This window comes from Pundamilia nyererei, unplaced genomic scaffold, assembly GCF_000239375.1.
Source record: "Pundamilia nyererei isolate P.nyererei 1_Seehausen unplaced genomic scaffold, PunNye1.0 scaffold00005, whole genome shotgun sequence".
Classification (NCBI taxonomy): Eukaryota; Metazoa; Chordata; class Actinopteri; order Cichliformes; family Cichlidae; genus Pundamilia; species Pundamilia nyererei.
Window position 1 is genome coordinate 7,080,972 of NW_005187406.1, and position 21,972 is coordinate 7,102,943.

At 39.4% G+C, this 21,972-nt stretch overlaps 2 protein-coding genes across 2 annotated transcripts in view; one reads left to right on the plus strand and one right to left on the minus strand.

The window, feature by feature from the left end:
• Window positions 1–929, plus strand: part of LOC102210573 (myosin-16) — a 57,720-nt gene extending 56,791 nt beyond the window's left edge. The window contains exon 19 of the mRNA XM_005721977.1: window positions 906–929. Within this exon, the coding sequence (XP_005722034.1) occupies window positions 906–929 (24 nt within the window). The remainder of the gene's footprint in view (window positions 1–905) is intronic.
• Window positions 827–21,972, minus strand: part of gas7b (growth arrest-specific 7b) — a 62,131-nt gene continuing 40,985 nt past the window's right edge. Inside the window, exons 6-14 of the mRNA XM_005721911.2 lie at window positions 21,028–21,117; window positions 17,953–18,068; window positions 17,661–17,735; window positions 12,654–12,732; window positions 8,544–8,672; window positions 7,881–8,004; window positions 3,766–3,845; window positions 2,999–3,097; window positions 827–2,580 (exon numbers count right to left, since the gene is read on the minus strand). Coding sequence (XP_005721968.1) covers window positions 2,467–2,580; window positions 2,999–3,097; window positions 3,766–3,845; window positions 7,881–8,004; window positions 8,544–8,672; window positions 12,654–12,732; window positions 17,661–17,735; window positions 17,953–18,068; window positions 21,028–21,117 — 906 coding nt within the window. The 3' untranslated portion in view covers window positions 827–2,466. The remainder of the gene's footprint in view (window positions 2,581–2,998; window positions 3,098–3,765; window positions 3,846–7,880; window positions 8,005–8,543; window positions 8,673–12,653; window positions 12,733–17,660; window positions 17,736–17,952; window positions 18,069–21,027; window positions 21,118–21,972) is intronic.

A 21,972-nucleotide genomic window follows, 5' to 3' on the forward strand; every position in this document is an offset into this window, starting at 1 on the left:
TTTTTTTTGCCTGTCACTTCCTGATTTCTTAGATTTTCAAATATTTGTCACACACGCATGTTTCAGATCAAACACACGTGGACAAAAGTAACTGAAGTAAACAGAAAATACAGTTTTTACATGATGATTTCATTTATTAAGGAAAAAAGTAAACAAAAGCACCGGGGGCTATGTGAAAAAGTAACTGCCCCTCAAACATAGTAACTGGTTTGAGGGGCAGTTACTTGGGATGGAGCGTTTTTCATACATTTCCAGGAAGGATGTTGTTCCTCTTAGTAAATAAGCTCATTATTTAAAATCTGCATTTTGTATTTATTCCGGCTCTCTTTTTCCGATGTGATCATCAGGAAACTACTGTTTGTAGTCAAGATTTCCTTCATTTAAGCAAATGCGTGACAACCTTTAAGATAAATAAGGTTCAAACTGGCTGCAGTATTTATTAAACCATACATGCGAGAGGCTAAAGGGAAGTTTTTGAGTCCGTACATAAGTGGTGACTTAAATACAAAACACTTTTTTTCATGATTAACTTTTGCCTTATAAATGACTTCAGTCACTATCATGAAGTGTTGCTGGGGTGCTGTCAGCACATGGAGTAGTTTAGGCCATTAATGTCAGTGTATTTTCAGATTTCAAATGCATGTGTCTGAACTTTTCACTGACTAAACCTGTAACAAGACCTGACCAAATATGCTGTTGAATGTAAAAATATGTTTTTTAAGGAAATAAAAGACCTTTTTTTCCCCCATTAACTCTGTTTTCTTGCTTTTTTTCTTCATTTTTTGGAAACAAACAAACCACAAAGCAACGCATTGAGACATGAGATACGTATTTCCATTTTATTAATGAAAAATGACAACTTTTAGCTGTTAATGTACAAAAACATCTCATTTGTCTCCTTTTAGCAGTCAAGCAGTACTAAGCAGTAATACTGGACAAGAACATTTGGTATGGCAGTTAGCTTCTGCAGTACGGTTACCAAATCCAACTGAAGCAAATGATTCATATTCCAAAACTCTATCATACTGTTAGAGATGTTTTCTTGTGTATAAAGCACTTGAATGTTTAATATATTATCAGTACCAAATATCTACCGTATGTTTTCTGTAAAAATCTATTTAATCTATTTTACATTCTTTCCACTACGATCCCCTTTCAGAGCAAATCACCTTAAAACATATTTACACATATATGTCACAGTTATGCTTCATGAACATAACCAAAAACAAGTCTGTAGCAACTTGTGTTTAGATGTCTTTGTATATGAACAGCAATTTACAGTAAAAGTTGATTAAAAATCATCTGAATGTAAAGTGCAACTGGCTGATTTAAAATTCTTATTAGAAATTTAAAAAAGGAGAAAATTAGATTTGTGAAGTGTTGCCAGATTTGGGATTTTAGTCCTCAGGAATTCACCGTTGGCTATTGCCCAACTCCTAAGTGTGATGATCAGTTACTGCCAGTCATAGTTTAGGAAATGCAGCTTGTTGGTGGCAGTCCCATAAAGCATCTGATTTCCCACCATTTATTAACTGTGTCTGAATCTTTAATGGGATTCATGTCCCCTGCTTAAATTGTTTGTGTGTGCAATAACAGAAGAGCCAAACTTTGAGGAACAGCACTTGGTGTGAAGTAAAATTTAGCTTGGCCTCATTAAATAAAGTCATTGTATGAAAAGAAGCCATCAGTTTCTGGTGGGTTTAGGTGGGAGGCTCGCATTGATTTTACACAGAATGTGAGAGTCTGCAGATGTGGATCAACTGAACACTTGCGACAGCTGTGTTACAAAAGAGAAGCCTGCTTTTTTTTTTTACCATAGATTGAACCGAAGACCCACCATTAGAAAAAAAACTTTACCTTCAAACACCACTGCCATAATAAGCTGCATTTTGTTTTTAATTAAAATTAGATCTAGCAACAGTAACTAAAGGGTGGAGTCTAGCAAAGTCACCATGTACACACTGGAGACATTAAAGTACTTCATTCTGCTACAAAGTAACAGAGCAACTCTTTTTTTCTGAATGCAGTTTGCTTAGCAGCATCTGTTAAATCATTGCATTTCTGGAGTATTAGCATTACACTTCTGCCTAACAAAGCTATTCAACACTTACAACATGTTGGTGCTTCTTAAACATTTGCCTCACCTAAGCATCCTTTACTAAAGAATATACATAAAGTTCCCATTCACTGTGCCGAGTAACAGCTTGTATAACACAAAACTATGACAGGTCTCGTCATCCCTCAAAAAACTCCCTCAGACACTGATATCATTGTCAGCAGGGGGGCTGTCAGGACGTAAAGAATAGCTCAGCACAAACTGACCATCCCTCAGTCTGTTAGGAATCACATACAGATCAGTGTGTGCATGCGTGGGAGGGGGAAGATCCCAGCACAGACTTCCTCTCCTCCGGCACGGAGCCTCGAGCTTGCTGTATCTGGGTGTGAGTTCATCAGATAGCGCCGATATCAGATCTCGATGTCCACTGGGCGAATTTCTCCAGTTTTATTCTCCCGTACCCACGTTTCTCTGTCTTTGGTTGGGTCCACACACTGCAGTAGCTGATCCACTGGCTCCATGGTCTGAAAGAACAAACAACAGCTGAAACGTCAAACAAGAAACTTTAGCCTCTTCTTCATGCTTCAGTCACTCAGAGAAAGTAGCTCTTTGCCTCCCTCTGCTGCTACTAGTGAGGTAACTATACAATCAGGCTATTAGACCCTAAGTAATAGAACAAGCCCAGCAGAGGCCCTAGCCCTGAACCCAGGTATAATTTATTTGGGAAGCACAGATCACAGCTGGTACTATATAAATGAGTCCACCTCTCATATGTGTTGTAACTCCCATATGAATGGGGCCACCCCACCTCTTGCCCTATGCTAGCTGGGATAGACCCTGAGTTGGATAAGTGGAAGAGAACAGATGGATGGATGGATGAATGAATGACGCCTTGGTGTATACTACCTGCTGCTTGCAAAAGACAGCAGACGTTGCACTTACACTTTGGTTGAACATGTCTGTCTCATGTCGAAGGGTGGTGTACTGGCAAAGATGCTGTCTGATCATCTCCACCCGCTCGACCTCCAGTCGTTCCAGCTCCTGAGAAAAAGATCAGTTTTAACAGCTGAGTCACAGAGAAGTTACCGAAACTCAGCATCAAGTGCAGTGAATTCGCAAAACTCATTTGGAAATTCACTATTAGGAAACTGAATGGAATGGATAAAAAGAAAAAAGAAAAAGTAATTTCAGATCAAACTAGCACACAATGAACCACAAAACCCTGAAATAGACGTAAAAATGCAAAAAAAAAAACCAAAAAACTTATATGTTGGGTATTAAAGGGTAATTAAAGTTAATACCCAACATTAATACTAACTTGTACCACAGGATGGTGTAATAAGTGACCATAATCTTTATTTAACCAGGCAAGTCATTAAGGGGCCTGTTTTTAATCACAATGGAGGCCTGGAAGTGGGCAAAAAAAGTTTTTATATATAGCTAAAAGCACTGTATGAATGCTTGTGTGAATAAGACTTTGTAGTACAGAGCACTTTGCTCACATTGAGTTGAAAGGCACCATGGAAGCACGAGTGACATATTAGAAATAACCAATGGTAACATTTTACCCTTGGTGGTGAAAGTTTCAGTTAATTCTTCAGAAGGTAAATCCAAAAAGCACCTTTAAAGGTGTACAGACATTTTAAGTAATCGCAAAATATTACTTTGACTAAATTATGCTAACACATGTAAAACTCATGCATTCTTACCAGGCTTGTGGTGACCATCTCTTCAAACCATTTGGACTGCGACTGATTATAAAGGTCGACACAGCGCATCAGATCATCGCCTGCCACGAAGAAGAAAAACAAGCCAATTAGCAACTTTTATTTTGAAAATCTATGCACCATTTGGCTACAACAGCAAAAAACAAAACCCCAAAACAAAGCAAGCCCAAGCACTTCATTTGGTTCTAGCATTTTACATCCAGCAGATGGTGTTGCAACCAAGATATTCCCTCACAGCTGGGGCGTTCGAACAAAACATGCATGTGCAGGGATGTTTTCTCATTACTCAGCTGATACAATTATTCCAGAGCAGCACAGATAATCTAGACTGATAGAAGATTTCATTATGATACCATGAGCAATGAGAAAAGGAAAGGTCTAATCTGTTATTTCATTAATGTGTCTGCCTGCATCCAGCTGACAACAAAACAAACACTAATCATGTAGAAGATTAGATCAGAGAGGAAATGATGCTGAGTATTCTGTTTTTCATTCTTCTTCAGTCAACATGCGCTCATATATGTGCTACATTATGTTCACATTATTCCTATTCCTCTCTCCAATGTGGCTGCTAAATATCTCACAGCCGAGCTAGTGTGGAGTAATATTTCTTACAGTATAATCAGTAGTACAGTGAAAGCGGAAGGGGGTGGATGGTTTCTTGGGGCAGACCTGGCCTATAAGCGTAGTCCACACCATCCAACTGTTTCAACCATGTAGTAATTAATTTAAGGTGAAGCTGAAGAATTTGGAACTAGTTCTTTATAAATCACAGGTACTTTATGCAATATATCAGTATAGAGAACATTTATATCCAAATCTGGTTTATATGTCTTCCCTCTTGCCTGGACTCATATTTACCCACCTAGATTGTTTTAGTATGAACCCAGTTATGAGTTAAGGCTTTAGTTTAGTTTAGAAGACATAAAACAGTTCCTACATTAAACATTTGTCGCTCTGAGTTCTATTCACGTGGATATCTCTACAGCTGATATCTCCAAAACTGAACAACTCTTTCAAAAATATTCTAAAAGGACGAAAAGAAATACAGGCCATAAGAAAGCTGTAATAAACTGCTCCTTTTGTGTACAATGCATCCATATATATGGATCTTGAAATGTTCTAGCACTTCTTAAAGTTCTTGCTGCTGCAGCAGAATTTACAGTAAACAGGGTTTTCTCTCACTTCAGCTCAGAATGGCTTCTATAAATAAACAAAGAAAAAAATGAGAAGCACATGCGCATAAGCCCTCCAAGAAAAAAGAGACTCTAAGAACAAATACATATATACATATATGTATATATATATATATATATACACACATATATATATATACACATATACATATATATATATAAAGTAATGGAGTCTATAAAAGGGTGATCACAGCTTCAGATGGTTGATTTAAACTGTAAGGAAATCCCTGCTATCACTGCTGTGTGAAATCCAATGCAGTGAGAACGATAATGAGACTTTGTTATAAGCACACAGATGCCATGCTTTATTTGTTTTGGCATCAGACTCCTTTCTGCTTCCCTCACACTGCAGTCATCATCATTGGCAGCCAGACACCACGAGCACTGTCAACAACTGCCGCTTTTTCTTTTTTACCTGGTTGCATAAGCAACAGAGGAGGGATCGCTGTGTGTGTGTGTCATGAGTCACGTGTGGTCATGCCTGGTTGGCCCATGACATCACACTTTGGTGGTTTACATTGTTGGCTCTTAGCCTGTCACTTTCCTCAGGTGGCACAGCTAGTAAAAACTTTTATAATCATCAATCTGCTGCAGCTACTTTTCCACTCTGGCTCTTTTCCACCTCCCGCCCTTCTAACATGCACATGTGCTTTCACTATTTTCAGTGGCTTACGATCCATTGTTCACGCAATGTGACATAATGTTTTGTTTGTGAGGAGCAGTGGATGAACCCTTTTACCCTAGTAAAAAAACAACACCACAGGTAACAGAGACTACAGCATTGCACCATATATGTATTGTTACACAGCTGAATGCAAAGGTGCCCAGTTGCTCTACTTTTACTCTTTATAACTGGCAAAAAAAAACTTTAAATAGAGGTTTATAAATACTGAAGTTATATTGAAATGATAAACCAAATACTGAAACCAGTGAGGACACCTTGGATAATCTTCCCGACTGAAACCTAGAATGGCCAACATTTATAAAATGGGGCTAAAAATTGATTTTATATAACCTGAAACGAGTGACTATGAACTCACCACTAACATGTTTACTGAGGTCAAGTCCCAAGGCCATTTTCCCACAGACTTCTAAAGGACCGGAAGGCTTTTGCAACTGCAACCAGAGCCCCCCACCCCTCACTGTTGTTATAAAAAGAAAGCAGGTTTAAGGCCCTTCCACGCTGGCTTTGCTTTTCAAAAGCTGAAGCTAAGTACATCTTTTATACAATCTATGATTATTCTATTGCTGAAAATAGTTCACAGGAAATGCATGTAACATTCGTTCAAATTTAGAAAAAAAACCTCCTTTCTGAAACTGCAGATTGTGCTGAAATAATGAATTAATCAATCATCAGCATTGGCAGTATTGTCTGTCTTCCTAAATCCTGCTTAGTGCCCCAAAGAACATAATATATCCTTTATTCTTGCCCACTTCAAAGCAGTGAGAAGAAACAGACACCTCACATAATCAAACAATGCAACAAAATTGTTTCTTTAGCAAGATTTGAAAAACTGCACAGGTTGTCAGGCTACAGCAGGGCAAACAGTGGAAGGATGGTACATCTCCCAGCCCAAGGACCACGGAGTTGAGCATAATTTATGATGTCCATATCAGCGACATCGAGGGATTTTCACTGACGTACTTTGCACACACCGCCTCATTGACAGTAAACACTCTGCAGAGATGCGGACTGCCTTTGCGATACCCAACCTCAAGCACAGAAGCAGAGAAGTCTCTTTCCCGGTCTATTAGGAAAATATGTGTTTTGGGGAGGGGGGGGTTCTCCCAGTCTGGGTTGCAGCACTGATAGAGCTCATGACTCATGCAAAAAGACAAACAGAATCCCGGTTCATAGGCCAGCTCAAGCGAAGGGCTAAAGAAACACTGAAGGAGGATTCAGATTTCATGTTCAGTAAGTTAGCTATTTACAGGGTCTAAACTTTTACATGCAGGCACTGGAGGGTCTCATAGTTACATTTTTAGGAAAGAAAAGATGCAACGCCTTGTGCTTATTTAATACAACGCTTTTCTAACTGCATAAAGTCGACTAATTATTTCTCTTATTTAGAATTAGCATGTTATCTGACTGGAACCCATTATTAGATTCACTTATTTAATCTAAATTCTATTAACACTATTTCTGAACCTATTAATGCTCCAACCTGTGGCTGCTAACTAAGGAATGGGAGAGGACTGAAATTAATCATGAAAGAAACTTCTGTGCCAAAGATAAATATATTCACGGCGGCAGAAGATATGAAATGTTGACAGAATGTTTATTTACATTCAGACACTTCAGAACTCATGGCTGACCTGATTAATTTACTGATACGAACAGAATTTAAATGTATGTTCACATTTGCACACAATGACAAGTAGACCTGCATTTGTCAAACTGTGTGAGTCCTGCTGTCGGTGTAATTTATTCTTTTAGATTAACTGAGGATAGCACCACCACAAACTACCGCTGATGAGATGATGAAATATATTTTGGGGTCATATATATATATATACATATATGTATACACACATATGTATATATAACATAACATCAGTGTAGAATAGGAAGTTGAGAAGACTCAACAAAGTCTTTTAGCACTGGTTTGGATCCATTTCCTTATCCAGTAAATTTCTGCTGAAGTAAGTTTAGTTTGAAAACAGATGTTGTGCACATACAGTCATAGTGGTTCTTAGAACATTTTGACAGATTTGTTTAAACTACATATTTTTAAACCTAGAAATTTAGAATTTACATGCAGTACCATTAAAGTCGGGAAACAGCGACCAACGGTGAATGTTTCACAGCCACATGAGAGGGTACAGAGTAAACAACAAATACCTCAGTGAAAGTGTGACCCTATAAAGACCCATGGTTTGACCTTTGCCCCATGCTCTGACCTGCTTGTGTGGATTTCCTGCGGGCTTTTTTGATGTCTTCTTCAATCTTGTTGCTGAGTTTTATCTCCAGCTGCTGCGTCTTTAGCTCCAACTCTTTCTGCCTGTCAGACAGAGCTTTACGAGCCTGCCAGAGATAAGAGTCTGAAGTAAAAACTTTCACAAAACAATCTGAATTTCTGGCTGAGCTTCAGGCAGCAAATGTTTTCCTTTAAACAATGTGCAACATCACGCTAACACGATAAAATAATGTTACAGTCTTCTTCAATTCACCACAGTGATAATGCTGTCTGCACCATTCATGCATCATTCAGTGTTAAAGCTTTCTTTTGACAGCCAACAATGTCAGTAACTTATTTGCAGTCCTGCTTTAAATGCTCAGTCGCCCATCAGATTACTTTAATTGAGAGAAACTGCTGAGTCCTTTCTCAGCATGATCGCTGATCATAAAGACACTGACAGATGATGTTAGACGAGCTTTACCCAGTTGCTTTCTATTGTATATATAAACAAAGACAAAATATCCAACAGATGAGAAACAGCCATCGGCTTATAGAAGAAATGTGGAATTATAATCAGCAGTGAGATGATTCCCTAAATAGTTTATACTGCCATATGAAATAATATAACGTACATGAGTTCTTATATTTGTATGAGCTTGGATACCTTCTCCACAGCCGCATAGCGGCCAACCATCTGCTTCCGTAGGTCGGCGATGTGGTGGTCGAGCCTCTTCATGTCCTTCTTAAAGTTTTCTCTGAAGGTCAGGAAGGGCTTCTCCACTTCACTCTGGAGCTGCTCAAAGAAAACAACACATACTGAATACTGATTTTTTCTGAGCAGAAAAAAATGATGAAAAGCTAGTTTCAGGCAAGCGTTTGTCAGTAAAACATGACTGGCCATTGCTATAATAGAAAAATAGCCCTTTATTGTCATTGTACATGTATACAATGCTCTACACCAACTGTGCCGTAATAACATATAGACAGCAGACAGCAGGAATAAATAGCAAACAGGAGAAATACTGACTGCAGCTTTCCTGCTATGACAGAATTGATTCATTAAACTTACAGTTCCAAAATTTCTGAGTATCTTCTTCTTTGAGATAAAAAGGTGAGAGGCACAGACATTAGCCAAAAGTTTTGCTAGTGCCTAATTAGCCAAATATTTGCACTGTTGGCTAGTCAAAAACAGTTTAGCATTCATATACTTTGGTTTGTTGAATCAACAACAAACCACAGAAAATGTAAGTGAGGAAGATTATTCACAGAAGGAGAAAGTCTCCCGGGAGTGGACATCCCAGCAAATTCCCACAAACCTCAATAAGCACAGGACACGGAACAGAAACAGGGATAGCTCAGTAGGTAGAGTGGTGGCCCCATGATCGGAAGGTCGGGGGTTCGATTCCCCTGAACAGCTACCCTGAGGTACCCCTGAGCAAGGTACCGTCCCTACACACTGCTCCCCGGGCGCCCAATGGCTGCCCACTGCTTCACTGAGTGAATGGGTTAAATGCAGAGAGCGATTTTCCCCACGGGGACCAATAAAGTACACTTTCTTCTTTTCTAAAGCAACGTTTCAAATAAGAGTGGGCTAAAATTCCTCCACAATGATGTGAGAGACTCAAAGTCAAACAGAAAAAGCTTACTTCACTTTATTACAGGTACAAATGCTTCTACAAGCTACCAAATCACATGATGCACTTAATATTTCACACCATCTGCTTCTGCATTTATACTTGGTTGCTGTTAAATGAATAAGGATAGTGTAATATGTTAATTTGTTGTCAGTCATTTGAGGTTGTTTTTACATGTCCTTTTTTTTAACATGACCGTATTTACAAAATAACGCATAGAAAAGTCATTAAGCCACTCAGGTCCATTGTATGTCCTGACACTGATACAAAATAGAGCCAAGTTTGGTCTCATTTAGCACTTCGTGACTTATAGTGTTCACTACTCAAAACCATGTGGTACTTTGATTGGTTTCAGAATTCTGGTAGCTGAAAGGGAAAACAAATGTGTCAGGCAGATTCATGCACTGAACAACAAATACAGTGACTGTTAATGCACATTAAGAGAAGTTTCAATAAAATGACTTCTTCTTCAAGAGCAACTCAGGTTTATAGAGTTTAGATTACAGTAATGCTAGTGATTAATCACAAAGGGACACCCTTTAATCACCTCTCTGTTTATCAGATTTAATTATCCAGAACCTTAATTAGCTCCATTCGCTCTGGTTGCATTCCATATATCATGTCATCATCTTCTGACACTCAGCTATTTTAGATCACAAATGCTTTGATATGAAGGAGCCAAGCAAAAACCAGAATCTCAGTTGTTATCATTCATTTGCTTCTCTTTTTGCTTGATCCTTTATTGGTAAAGTGGCTTTTAAAGTTAACAGCACATCTTCCAGATCCAAGTTTCTGACAAGGCCATATTATTTTTGAATGCCAGCAGCAAGCCCGTCACTGGTAATATGCAATGTGGTGTCCTGTCCCAGCTGTCAGTGATGAATGAGATGTGCAGCTCCTTCCTGCAATCACACCGTCATTCAAAATTCATTTCCACTTAAACCCTTCCTTCTCCTCCAAGAACCTGGAAAAGTGCCGCACATCTGTGCATCCCTGGAGGATAACATCACCGATTCCATTTCCTCCATCACTCCAGCTGGAATCCTGGCCTCTGTCTTTTGTCTTCCCCTCTTTCCTTCGACATCAAACATCGAAAACGATCTGAAAATGAAGAGCGCTAGCTGGCCCCTTGAAGACTTTGAAAGCATTACTGAGTTCTTAAGACAGAAGATGCCTCGCTCGTAAATCATCTGCTACCGGTTCCCGCAGCCTTTCTGCTTGTGGGGAAATCGCGATTAAAAATTATTTTTAAAATAAATCAATAAATAAAATGTTGAGTCAAAGCCTCCGTGTCACACACATGTGCTTCAGCCCACAGAGCCATCAGGAAGCCCTTTACTCTATGTCACTGCATTAGAAGGCAGTCTGTCTGCCTAGTGAGTCACATGTGCTGTAGGCTGCAGTACCCGCAGCCAATATGGACGTACTGTAAAACCAAGCAGCAGCGACCGTCCGGAGTGATCAGCCAATAAAATACAGTGTGACCTCTTCATCATAAGGCTTAAAGAGGTTAAACAACTGGAAACATTAGTCCACCTGATAAAACATCCCCCAGTTTATTCAGTAACTGTAAGGTGAAATAAGAGCCTTGGCTCTATGAATAAGAGACGCTCACAGGGAGATGCAGGAAGTCTCTTTGTTCAAATCACAGGGCCACAGTCACATTTATCACTGTTCAGGGTCCCTGAAGGTTACGTTAAAAAGTTAACTGGGTTAGATCACATCTTATGGCTTTTATCTAAGCTAAACCTATTTTCAGTGTAGGTTTAAATGACCCACTTTTAAAAAAGCAGGAGCCTGGGGAAAAGAGGAATTGATGGGCTTTAACAGAAAGCTCAGCAGAAGTGTTCACACCAGTACTCTGTAGTTTCCAAACAGCTGTGGATAAACTGAGTGGCTGGTTGTTAATGCATCAGACTGAAGAAGCGAACTGAACTTTGGCTAAACAAAGTCAGTTAAAAAAACAAAACAAAAAGTGAAGAAATCTTCATTTAGACCTTTGTTTGTGCATTCTCATAAACGTGCGATCTCAAATGAATGAAAACTGTAAAAATGTTGTGTTTTTTTACAAATGTGATGCAACACAAATAACGTATTATAAAGCTAGGTCGCATTCAATCAGAATATCCGGTCTTCCTTCTCTCTCCTCAACTGGTCGCGACAGATGGCTCCCTGAGCCTGGTTCTGCCGGAGGTTTCTTCCTGTTAAAAGGGAGTTTTTCCTTCCCACTATCGGCAAGGTGCTTGCTCATAGGGGGTCACATGATTGTTGGGTTTTTCTCTGTATGTATTATTCTAGGGTCTACCTTACAATATAAAGAGCCTTGGGGCGACTGTTGTGATCTGGCGCTGTATAAATAAAGTTGAATTGAATAGCAGAGACAAACTGATTCCTGTCCAGAGTGGAAGGCACTAACTGTTAGTTTGTTTTAATCATTCTGATAAGAGAAACACAAATAAAACAAGAAACAGCACCCTCATTTTGTGCATGTATTCACTTTTATATCAGTGTAAAAGTCAAAATATGTTGTCACCATGTACTTCCATGTTCCATTTTCTCAGTTTGTCTTAAATAAATAATGGCACGGTGCAATATGTCATGTTAATCTCACTTTGCATATAATCTAATTTTAAGACCTGCTAAAACCAGGTTAGGTATTTCCTAAAGTGACAGAGGGTGTCCTTTCTTTCTTTTTTACCACGACTAACTTTAAGCTGTTGTTGTGAATGTAATCTGGCCAAAGAAAACAATGTTGCCTCTTAAAGCCAGTTCTGGTTTGGTCTAAACTATGTCTGTGGTGTGCAGGGGAGGAATCCATTCAGCCATTCAGTATTTTGTAAACAAAACAAACACTGGACATATCTTGTATAATATAGCGATGCTAGCTTTGTGTTTATTGGTATCCACCCACTTCATGTTGCCACTGGTAGTTTTGCCTGTTATTGAGACATTCCGTGGTCTCTGGTTGCCACATTGTTGCTAAGCTTTTCCTGTCTGCATCTATTGTATGCCCTTTTGTGCTTTAAGAGATAGACAGGCATGGCGAATAATCAGGCAGTCAGAATACTATGAAAAATCTGTTTAGTTAATATTTGATTTCATATCTTAATAACCGGATCCGACAGAGTTTGATGAATTACCTTCGAGGAGAACTTAAGGTGAACTTCAGCTTCGTCTGCCAGGCTCTTCTTCAGCTGGGCCCAAGCCTCCCCCAGAGTACTGAGAGCAGATAAGAAGGAGGGAGAGTGTGAGTGGTTAATATATTACACAATAAAAGACCACACACACTTTTATAAAGACTCATAGGGTGGGCATGGAAGCTGTCAGAGAAAATGGGGGGGTAAGACGGAGCCGAGGGAGCAGGATGAATCACACACACACACACACACACACACACACACACACACACACACACACACACACACACACACACACACACAGAGTTGAGGCTCATGAGTAGTCAGTGCAAAAGTTCACAGAAGCACAAGTAACCGGTAAATCTACAGAGCTGAGCCGAGGTCCACCGCCAGTTCAACAGATGATTAGGATGTATGGGACATGAGATATGGCTCCACTTATTCTCTCAGCTTCGAGTGCAGCTTTCTCAACACAGCTGGGGGCAGTAAAACTCAGAAGGCTTGTTTTGAAGACGAGATGACGCACATTACATTATCTTCACACGCAACTTGTCTTTTTAATAGTGCAGATATATGTTTGCATTCTTAGACAGAATGGTTTATGGCAAAAAGATCATGAAGACTGTAAAACAATCACTTGCTTAGGCAGACAGTCACAGACACACGGCTTTAAGTCCAGGACTGGAGGTCTTCGCGGGTCAGCGGGTCACTTCAAAGCGCCGCTCTGAGTGGAAGACCTGTGGAATTCCCTCACACTGACATCCAGAACATTCCAAACACTGTCGGAGCAAATTCGGGTACCTCCAGATCGACGCCATCTAAACCATTGCAAGCTTTTCAAATCATAGAGATCATTTTAAAGCTTAGATACAACAAAAGCTGCCTAACGGCAATCAGCAAGCATGATTTCTATAACAGTTACACCAAATCATCAGTGTCGTCCAATCAGGTTGCGGAATAAGCTGTGCACCTTTCTTCAGGTGAAGGTTTGTGCCTATTAAATGCTTAATAAGTTCATTCTTGTTTCTCCCACCTCTTCTTTGCTTTTTTAATTATGAAATGATTTGCCTGACAGATAGCTAATATCATCATAAAAAATTAATGGCATAAAAAACTGATGCACCACCGGGTGTTGGCTTAATTGTTGATTCTAGTGTGTCCAGGTTATACCCAGCCTCTCACCCTGTGACACCTAGGCCACGATACACACCAACCCCTTGACTCAAGACAACATTTCAGTTTCCTGCTTTTAAAGTTCTCGAAAAGTCCTGCTAGACACAAGTCATGCAACTCGACAACCATCTTGGTAATATCTCTAGGGCCTTATTTGGAGAGCTATTTTAAAGCTTCTATCTAAATGAAAGGGGAGACATACATCTAAATTGAGCAGTCACTGGCACATAAAAACAGCATGTGTTAACCCACGACTGTTTTCTACACTCATTGGTTTTAACAAGTCGATTTGCCTGTGTGAAACTGTGTGAATGTGTCAGTGTCTTCTGAAAAGTCTAACCTTAACTATCGGAGTTCACACACACTTTACATTGGGAACTACAGAAATTGACCCTTTTGTCATAACAGTGACATCGTTGTCTTTAAAGACTGAAAGCAGATGTGTTTATGTTTGACGCCTCAGTAACAAAGGTATGGCTGAAATGAAGATAGATGTCAGCATTAAAAGAGTCAGCCACCATGGCTGAACAAAGAAAACAGCACCACCGACAGAATCTTCCTATAAATAAGCAACACTTCTGTTTACATTCAGTGGTACTCACTGAAATGTAATCTGTATATCCTTGAGGTCTGACCAATGCGCTGAAGATATTTATTTATTTATATTTTGCTCAAGTCATAAAATCCTTATTTCGTTGTACATATACAATAACAATAAAGGGCTATTCTATTCTATTCTAATGTTCAGCTGAGTGTAACACGAGTTTAAGTAAAGCAGAAAATTCTCACATTCAAAAATCTAGAACCATCAAATGTTTGGCATGCGTGCTTAAAAACTGACTTAAATGATTGAATTGAAATACAACTTTTTCACCTAATAAATCAAGTTTTTGGTTTGTGGGTAGAAAAATAAGCTTGAAAACACTCCTTTTCTACACACAAGAAGGCTATTTTATTATTCTTTGCTCAATATAGACCAGATTAACAGCTCATACAGATGCAGTATCTTTCCACCTTAAAATCAGATGAAAGACAAACCTTGAACTAAGAGGAATCTGGATATTATGATTCCAAACTGGAAAAACTGCACCACTTCAAACATTCTTCACACTCAATAACTTATATGTGCCATGTGCCTGCAATCTTGCATTCCCAAGTGACAGTCACTTGGCAACAAAATGCTGCATCTCAGGGAAAATGAATCTCTTGCCATGCACTTCCTCATTCAGCATAGTACAGTATTGGTAACTATAAAAAAATGGTCACATGCCTCACATCCCCACCAAACAAATGGCAAATTCAGGAATAAATAGATGGCTGGTTCTGGGCTGCGGCTGGTCGGATGGTAGGAACCGACCAACAAAACAGTGATTGTCCTGTGTGACAACAGAGCCAGCCTTAGGGACGGCATAATGAAAGCATTGTGTTGCACTTTTGTGGGTGTGGGCAGACTGAGCTGGCTGGCATAATCTGGATTCTATATGGGACAATTCCATCCCACTCTGTTACCATCCTAGCATGAAGAGGGGTTATCTTATATGCATGTAAACACTGAAAGGGAGGGTAGCTGAACCCCCCTTACATCCGTGTACAGTTTGCCTTCTTTCTTTGTCTGATAGAAATGATAATAATGTCAAATAAAGTGTCCAATATTTTTCAGCCTATGTTATTTTTGCTGAATTCAAAATATGCTAGCTCAAGTCTAGAAGAATCTGAAAGTTAGCTAGAATGTTAGCTAGCTAATGGTAGCTAACATTAGCAACCAAATCAGCAACAACACACATTCATGTATTAATCTGAGTGATTTGTTTTAGCCCGTAATATTTAAAGAAAGACATAACTCTTGTACAGGTATTCTGCCAGCAAGTTTTAAAGTCACTTTTTTTCTAAATAAAACTTTTTATGAATTATTAAAGTTCCTGTTTAAATTCCTGTTTTGAAGCCTCAAGCATTTTTTGGCATCATCATCTTGGTGTTTTCAAACCAGATCTAACAAACAAAAAAGATCACACTCACTGTCAGTCACAAGTCATAAGACACTGAGTGTTTCTTGTGTAATCTTCTTTTCTGAAACCTTGAATGACTGAAATTAGCAACATGAACAATGCTTTATTCAGTACGACTCAAAATGAGTGACTGACATCATAAAGTTTTCAAGTCTGCGGGCCATTTTCTCCCAGAATTCTGTAGGACTGGAAGTCTTTTAGGAACCAGATGTTAGAGGCACTTCCACGTTGTTTTCAAGCCAAAGACTTGTTTTATACTGTAGTTGCACCACATGAACGACTTACACTGAGATTAGGCAAGAAAAGTTACAAAAAATCAAAGTTACATCACTGGCAAAGTAGGAAACTGCAAGTTATTGTAAACCATCTTAGAAGAGCAGTTCTGCTTAGTTTTAATGCCTAAAAACCAAATCAAACGTAAAAAAAACAAAACACAAAAACTAAAAAAGAGGGGAAAATAGAGATAACATAAAAATATAAAACAATATATTAGAAGAAAATTATAAAAAAGAGCCAAAACGAAAAATACCCAAAAATATGTATAAAAAAAAAAGAAAAATTAAAAGCCTTCCCCGCAACAACGGCCTTTTGCAAAAAAAAAAAATTCCTTGTTTGTGTGATTAGTTTTTTATTAGCTGAGGATTCTGCTGCCCTATATTGCCACTACAATCTTTCACCATGGCCACATGTATCATAATTTGAATAAAAATTGTGCTTCATCCGTATTTAGATAGTGTGAACATCAAATAATCAGCAGTTTAACTTGCGTTAACCCCTGAGCTTCTATTAAAGGCTGAGGTTAAGAGATTCACATACATGTTCCTGTGTGCCCTCGGTGAATCAGACAAAGAGCTGCTCTCACCTCAGCATGATATCCTGTGTGTTGTCAAACAGGATAAAAGAGGAGTGGCTGGAAACTCTCTTTCCCCCAGCAGGGCTTCACACCTTCCCCTCCCCTCTCCCCTTCAATCTCCTAACACACCCCCTCTCTTCGCATGCGTCTGTGTCTCCTCTCCTGTGCTTTCTTTTAATAGCTGGAATGTGTTGCAGGATGGAGATCAAAGCATGCAGTGGTTTTACAGGATGGCCACAGATTCACTGACAGGGCCTCCAGACTCCAGCTCACATCGGGATGTCTCGCGCGATTGGCTACTTGATTGGCTTGCTCACCGAGGAGCTGTCTGCTGGTTTGTCTAATTGGCCGACTAATTCGGCATTAGCGTCAATTTACACCTAGCAATATCACTCATGGCAGACTTTAAAGCTCGATTGTGGAAACTGAGTACAAAAGTATAAAATAGGTGAAAATAATTATAAGGGACAAGTTGATTCCTAAGAAATAAAATTCACATTTGTATAGTTTTAAACACTCTGCAATTTTGATGTGACAGTCTTACCTGATCAGACACGTAGCACATGAGCTAAGAGTAAGTAGGTGTATAAGCTTGTTACCTAAACCTGGAATAACTTTATGTTTATTGTATCCTACATGTAATATATGTAGGCGATAAATTATCAGCAAAGTTCACTGTCATTGTAAATTACTTAATTTAAACCAGCTCTAATGTTTAAAGCTGAAATATCTTAAAGAGATGTACCCTCTATTGTGCAATACAATTACAGAATACACTGTTAAGGAAGGAGCCTAAAACGCGCTACTTACAACCTGCACAACTCTAAAGCAGCTTCAAAGTGAGAAGCCTGGCACAGTGCTTTTCAAATGTTGACATGCGGCTTTTTTTTTTTAATATATTGATCCATGCACCCATGTGTGACAGGGCGCTCTGTGATGGGGGCAGGTTGTGTGTCTTTCTTCTTCACAGCCACTCACCCTTCTTCCTGGCTTGCTAGAGGGATCTGTGAGAGCTTGGAGAGATTCTTAGCGTACTCCTCTTCTATCTTTATCCTGAGAAGGAAGTAGAGGGTGATTACCACACGGCATATACGCAACAATGTTTCCATGTTCATTTCCTTTATTGTGCAATGCACTGATGTACATGAAAGAGCAAGCATGAAAAAAGGAGAAATGGTTTGTTTTTAATGACAATTGTATGGTTGTCACAGTAACCCGAGGACAAAGTGTGAACAAAATGAAACATTAAAAAAGTGAACGTAGCAGATACCGTTCTCGAATGAACTCGGCCATCTCTTTCTGCATCTGTTTCCCCTTCAGCTGTTTCTGCAGCAAAACCTCAAATCCTGTAATGCAGCCGTTGCCCTGGGGATCCTTCTTATCAGCCTAACGAGATAAACAAGGCGAACACACGAGAAATGCAGTGAATAAACAAACGCTTAGCAACACACACGTGAACATTAGACCTCAACAAAGTTGCTAAGTAAAATAAACATGCTGCACGCTCCCTCAAAGAGATGAGGAGGAAACTGAATCAGGTGGCTTCACTGAAAACTGGAGAACCCTTTTTGATTAGCGCTATTCTGCCACCATCGTCCTCATTCTTCAATCTTTCTGTGAAAAATTTCACCTTCAAAAGACGTTTTAGCTTCTTTCTGCTCACTTATTCATGGCTCTGTCACATCAGAGCAAAAAGCCATCTTGCGACTTAGTAAAATGAGTTGTTGGTGATTGGCAACCAGTTGCAAATAGTTGCAGTGACCATCAAAACAACAATGTAATATTATGATGAATATGATCATTATATGCATGATTAATATGATCATTATATGCATGATGAATATCATGACTTACTTTTATTACTGCTGTATCACTCTGAGCAGTCGGATTTGCTAACCGTCTTCTAATTCATTGCACACAGTCACAAGAATTCTGATTATACTTTTGTCTCCAACCACCAGTTTCGTTACCATATCGATGGCATTGCTGTTGCTACAATGCTTTATCAGAGCTCGCACCAGCTGTTTTCTGCAAACAGCTGCTGGACATGTGTTTCCTAAACTAGTTGGATATTACCTTCCAAGCACCAGGTTTTTTAGCAGAGAGTATTTTAACAGCTTTCAGCTTCCTATCTTGGTTTCACTTCCTCCAGATGTACTATGTTGCTCTAATGTCACATATCCACTGTATGCTATCTCGTCTTGGGGTGAGCAACTCACTTACTGCAGCAAATAGCACCTTAAAATGCAAGTCGTGTTTTTTTTAATCATTGGTTACAACGACATGAGTAAAAATGTAGAGAGGGACGACATGTAACATGCTTCTAAAAGTGCGCTGGCACGCTTACCTTAGCAGATACAGTACATAAATATTTCCGATGCCCAGCATCCATGGGATGACCAATCCATCCATTCATCCTGTTTTTTCGATTGACATGAACCTTTTGAGGTTTGAAGTTGTCTTCGGTGACTACCCCAACAGTAAAACCCTAGAATACTGTTGCCAAGTGCTTTCTCATGAGGATTCGTCTGACTGTTGGGGTATTCTCTGTATTATTGCAGGGTCTTTACCCTACAGTATGAAGCGACCTGAACTAAAAGATTGAGCGCTTTAAAAATTTAATTGATATTGGATTAAAAACACTTGATTAGGACCAGAGATGGGCAGTAACGAGTTACTTGAAAAAAGTAATCGGATTACAGTAACGAGTAAAGTAAGGGATTACTATTGCAAAAACGGTAATTAGATTACCGTTACTTTCCCGTAGGAACGCTGCATTACTAAAACTGATTTTTTTTTTTGCGAGAATGTCTCATGACAGTGACGTAAGCGAGTGCGCCGTTCGTGACAACAGCTGTGTGCAGATCAACAATGGATCATATATCGAGTGCGGGAGAGAGTATGAGCGTGCAGCGTTTAAAGCGTGGAAGTACTGACCTTACTTTGAGTTTGATTCTATAAAAAGTGACAAAAACATTAGCGTCCATCGTGCGTGGGAAGAAAACTTCTTTTTACAGCGAACTTTATTTATTTTCTGCTGTGTTTTACTTGCATCTATTTGAAAGACTGAGTGTAAACACAAAAAATATTTTATTTTATGAGCTGGAATGTGCAGAAAATAGGTTTAAATGTTAAACTAATTTATTCAAGTCAGAGAATGTTGCATATAATTAAATTTTTGCTTGATGCATAAAATTAAAAGATTAAAACTAATAAATCAAGTTTTAAAAAGAGACTTTTCCATTTGATTACATTTTGTATGATGGATTATGTAGAAAAAGTAGAATTGGGCTGAAAGATCTATCGCTTTATCACCTCTTCAGGTTGTAAATCGTGTTTTTAAAAAGTAACTAAGTAATTAATTACTTTTGAAAATAAGTAATCAGTAAAGTAACGGGATTACTTTTTTGGGGAAGTAATCAGTAATTAGTAACTGATTACTTTTTTCAAGTAACTTGACCAACACTGATTAGGACTGTGTTTCTTAATTTTTTAGAGTTTTAATGGAGGACATAATAAAATGACATTTGATAGTGAGCTAGACAGCAAGCAGACGATGCTAGCTAAGACTGCGATGGCTAGACAGTCAACACGACAGCAGGACTACATCTTCAGTGTTGGACACGACCACGCATAATATTGCAGTAGCTATTTCAATGAAGTGGTGCTGAGTTGTACCTTTTTTATATACAGGCTATATTTAAAACTGTGTCTAAAGTCTCTTAACGTCTTCTAAAGCCTGTTAGAAATCACTTAAACACTGGACAGTGCGTACAGCTTTAATTGCAGAAAGCAGTCAGTAGACTGGGAGCTACACCATACATGACAAACTGACATCGGAACTCAGAGAACAGATAATCCTGAATTTTGGGAACTGCACATTTTACAGAAAACCAGACGTTCCTGGACTCTCCCATCCACTTTCTCCACTCTCTCTTTCTTTCTACTGCATTGTCACCTGTGTTTGTGATTACAGTGTGTTACCACACAAACTGCACCTGGTAGAAATTACACTGCAGGGGAAGGAGATGTCCAAACAAGAGCAGCTGAGGCCAGCTGGCCTCACTGTGCTCCAGCCAGTTACATGTAATGCGTTTCCCTGCTGCGCTGTGTCTTGGATGTTATTAAAGCCAATACTGATTCCCAGCGTGCAGTTGGGCCAGGATGACATAAATATGAAATCACGATGAAAGATGAAGAGGATCCAGTGTTGTTTCTCATAACATGGACACATAAGGATGGTCAACTGCAAATCTTTCCATATAAAAACTAAAATCATGAAAAGATTATGTTTTTGTAGGTTCTGGACTTGATCTATAGAAAATAGTTACTCAGGTAAACTTACCCAGAAGTAGTCACAGTAGCTCCATTCACTGGGTTTCAGTAGCTGTTGCTCGGGCATGCAGGCGGGTGATGGGAACGTCACACAGTTGATCTGCAGGAGAGAGGGGGGAGCGAGCACAGTTTAATGGGCAGTTTATGGGATCATGACGAATAACTGATTTCACACACACCTGTGATTGCTCCTTGTGTTGACAGGCAGTTCACACGTGCACGCGCACTCTCTCACACATACACAGACACCTGCACTGCTATTCAAGGTAGCGCGTGCTCTGTTGCTCTGGCAACCCTCTCTCATCCGTGCAGCTATGAGAAGATGCCGATGTGAAAAAAGCCCAAACATTTACAGTCAAGCTGACATTGTTCGTTTATTTTTTTTCAGCGCTCGCTGTCCTCAGGGACAGCATTGTCAACACAGCGCCATTGTGGTTCTTAGCTTTTTTGAGGATACATTGTTCTGCTCTATAGCCCGACACTCTCCGCTCTACTCTGGTTTCAGAGCAATCAGTGGGATGGATTCCGGAAGATTGCCTTTAATTATCGCGGCGGCGTAAATTGTCAGCAGCAGTGTTCTTGAGTTTGTTGGCTTCAAGTCTCCCCGCTGTGAAGCACTCATAAGCAGAGGGACTGCACACAACTGATGATGCTCTACTACTCTCTGCTCTTATTGGGGTTTTTTTTCCAAACTTTTACACTAGTGTGGAAAGGTAGCAGACAACCACAGGTAACCTCACCGCTTTCAGGAGTGAACTCACACAGTATAATAGATTCTCAGATCTCAGAGCTGCTTTGACAATTCATCGCTTCTAGGTTTAGCAGAACAAAAACGTTGCTTTGCCATGAAAATCTACACTTCGCTCTGCAGATTCATTTGCTGTCAAGCCAACAAGAAAAAGAAGCAGAAAAGACAGAGCCCAGAAAAAAGTAGACACGTCTCCACAGTGAAGAC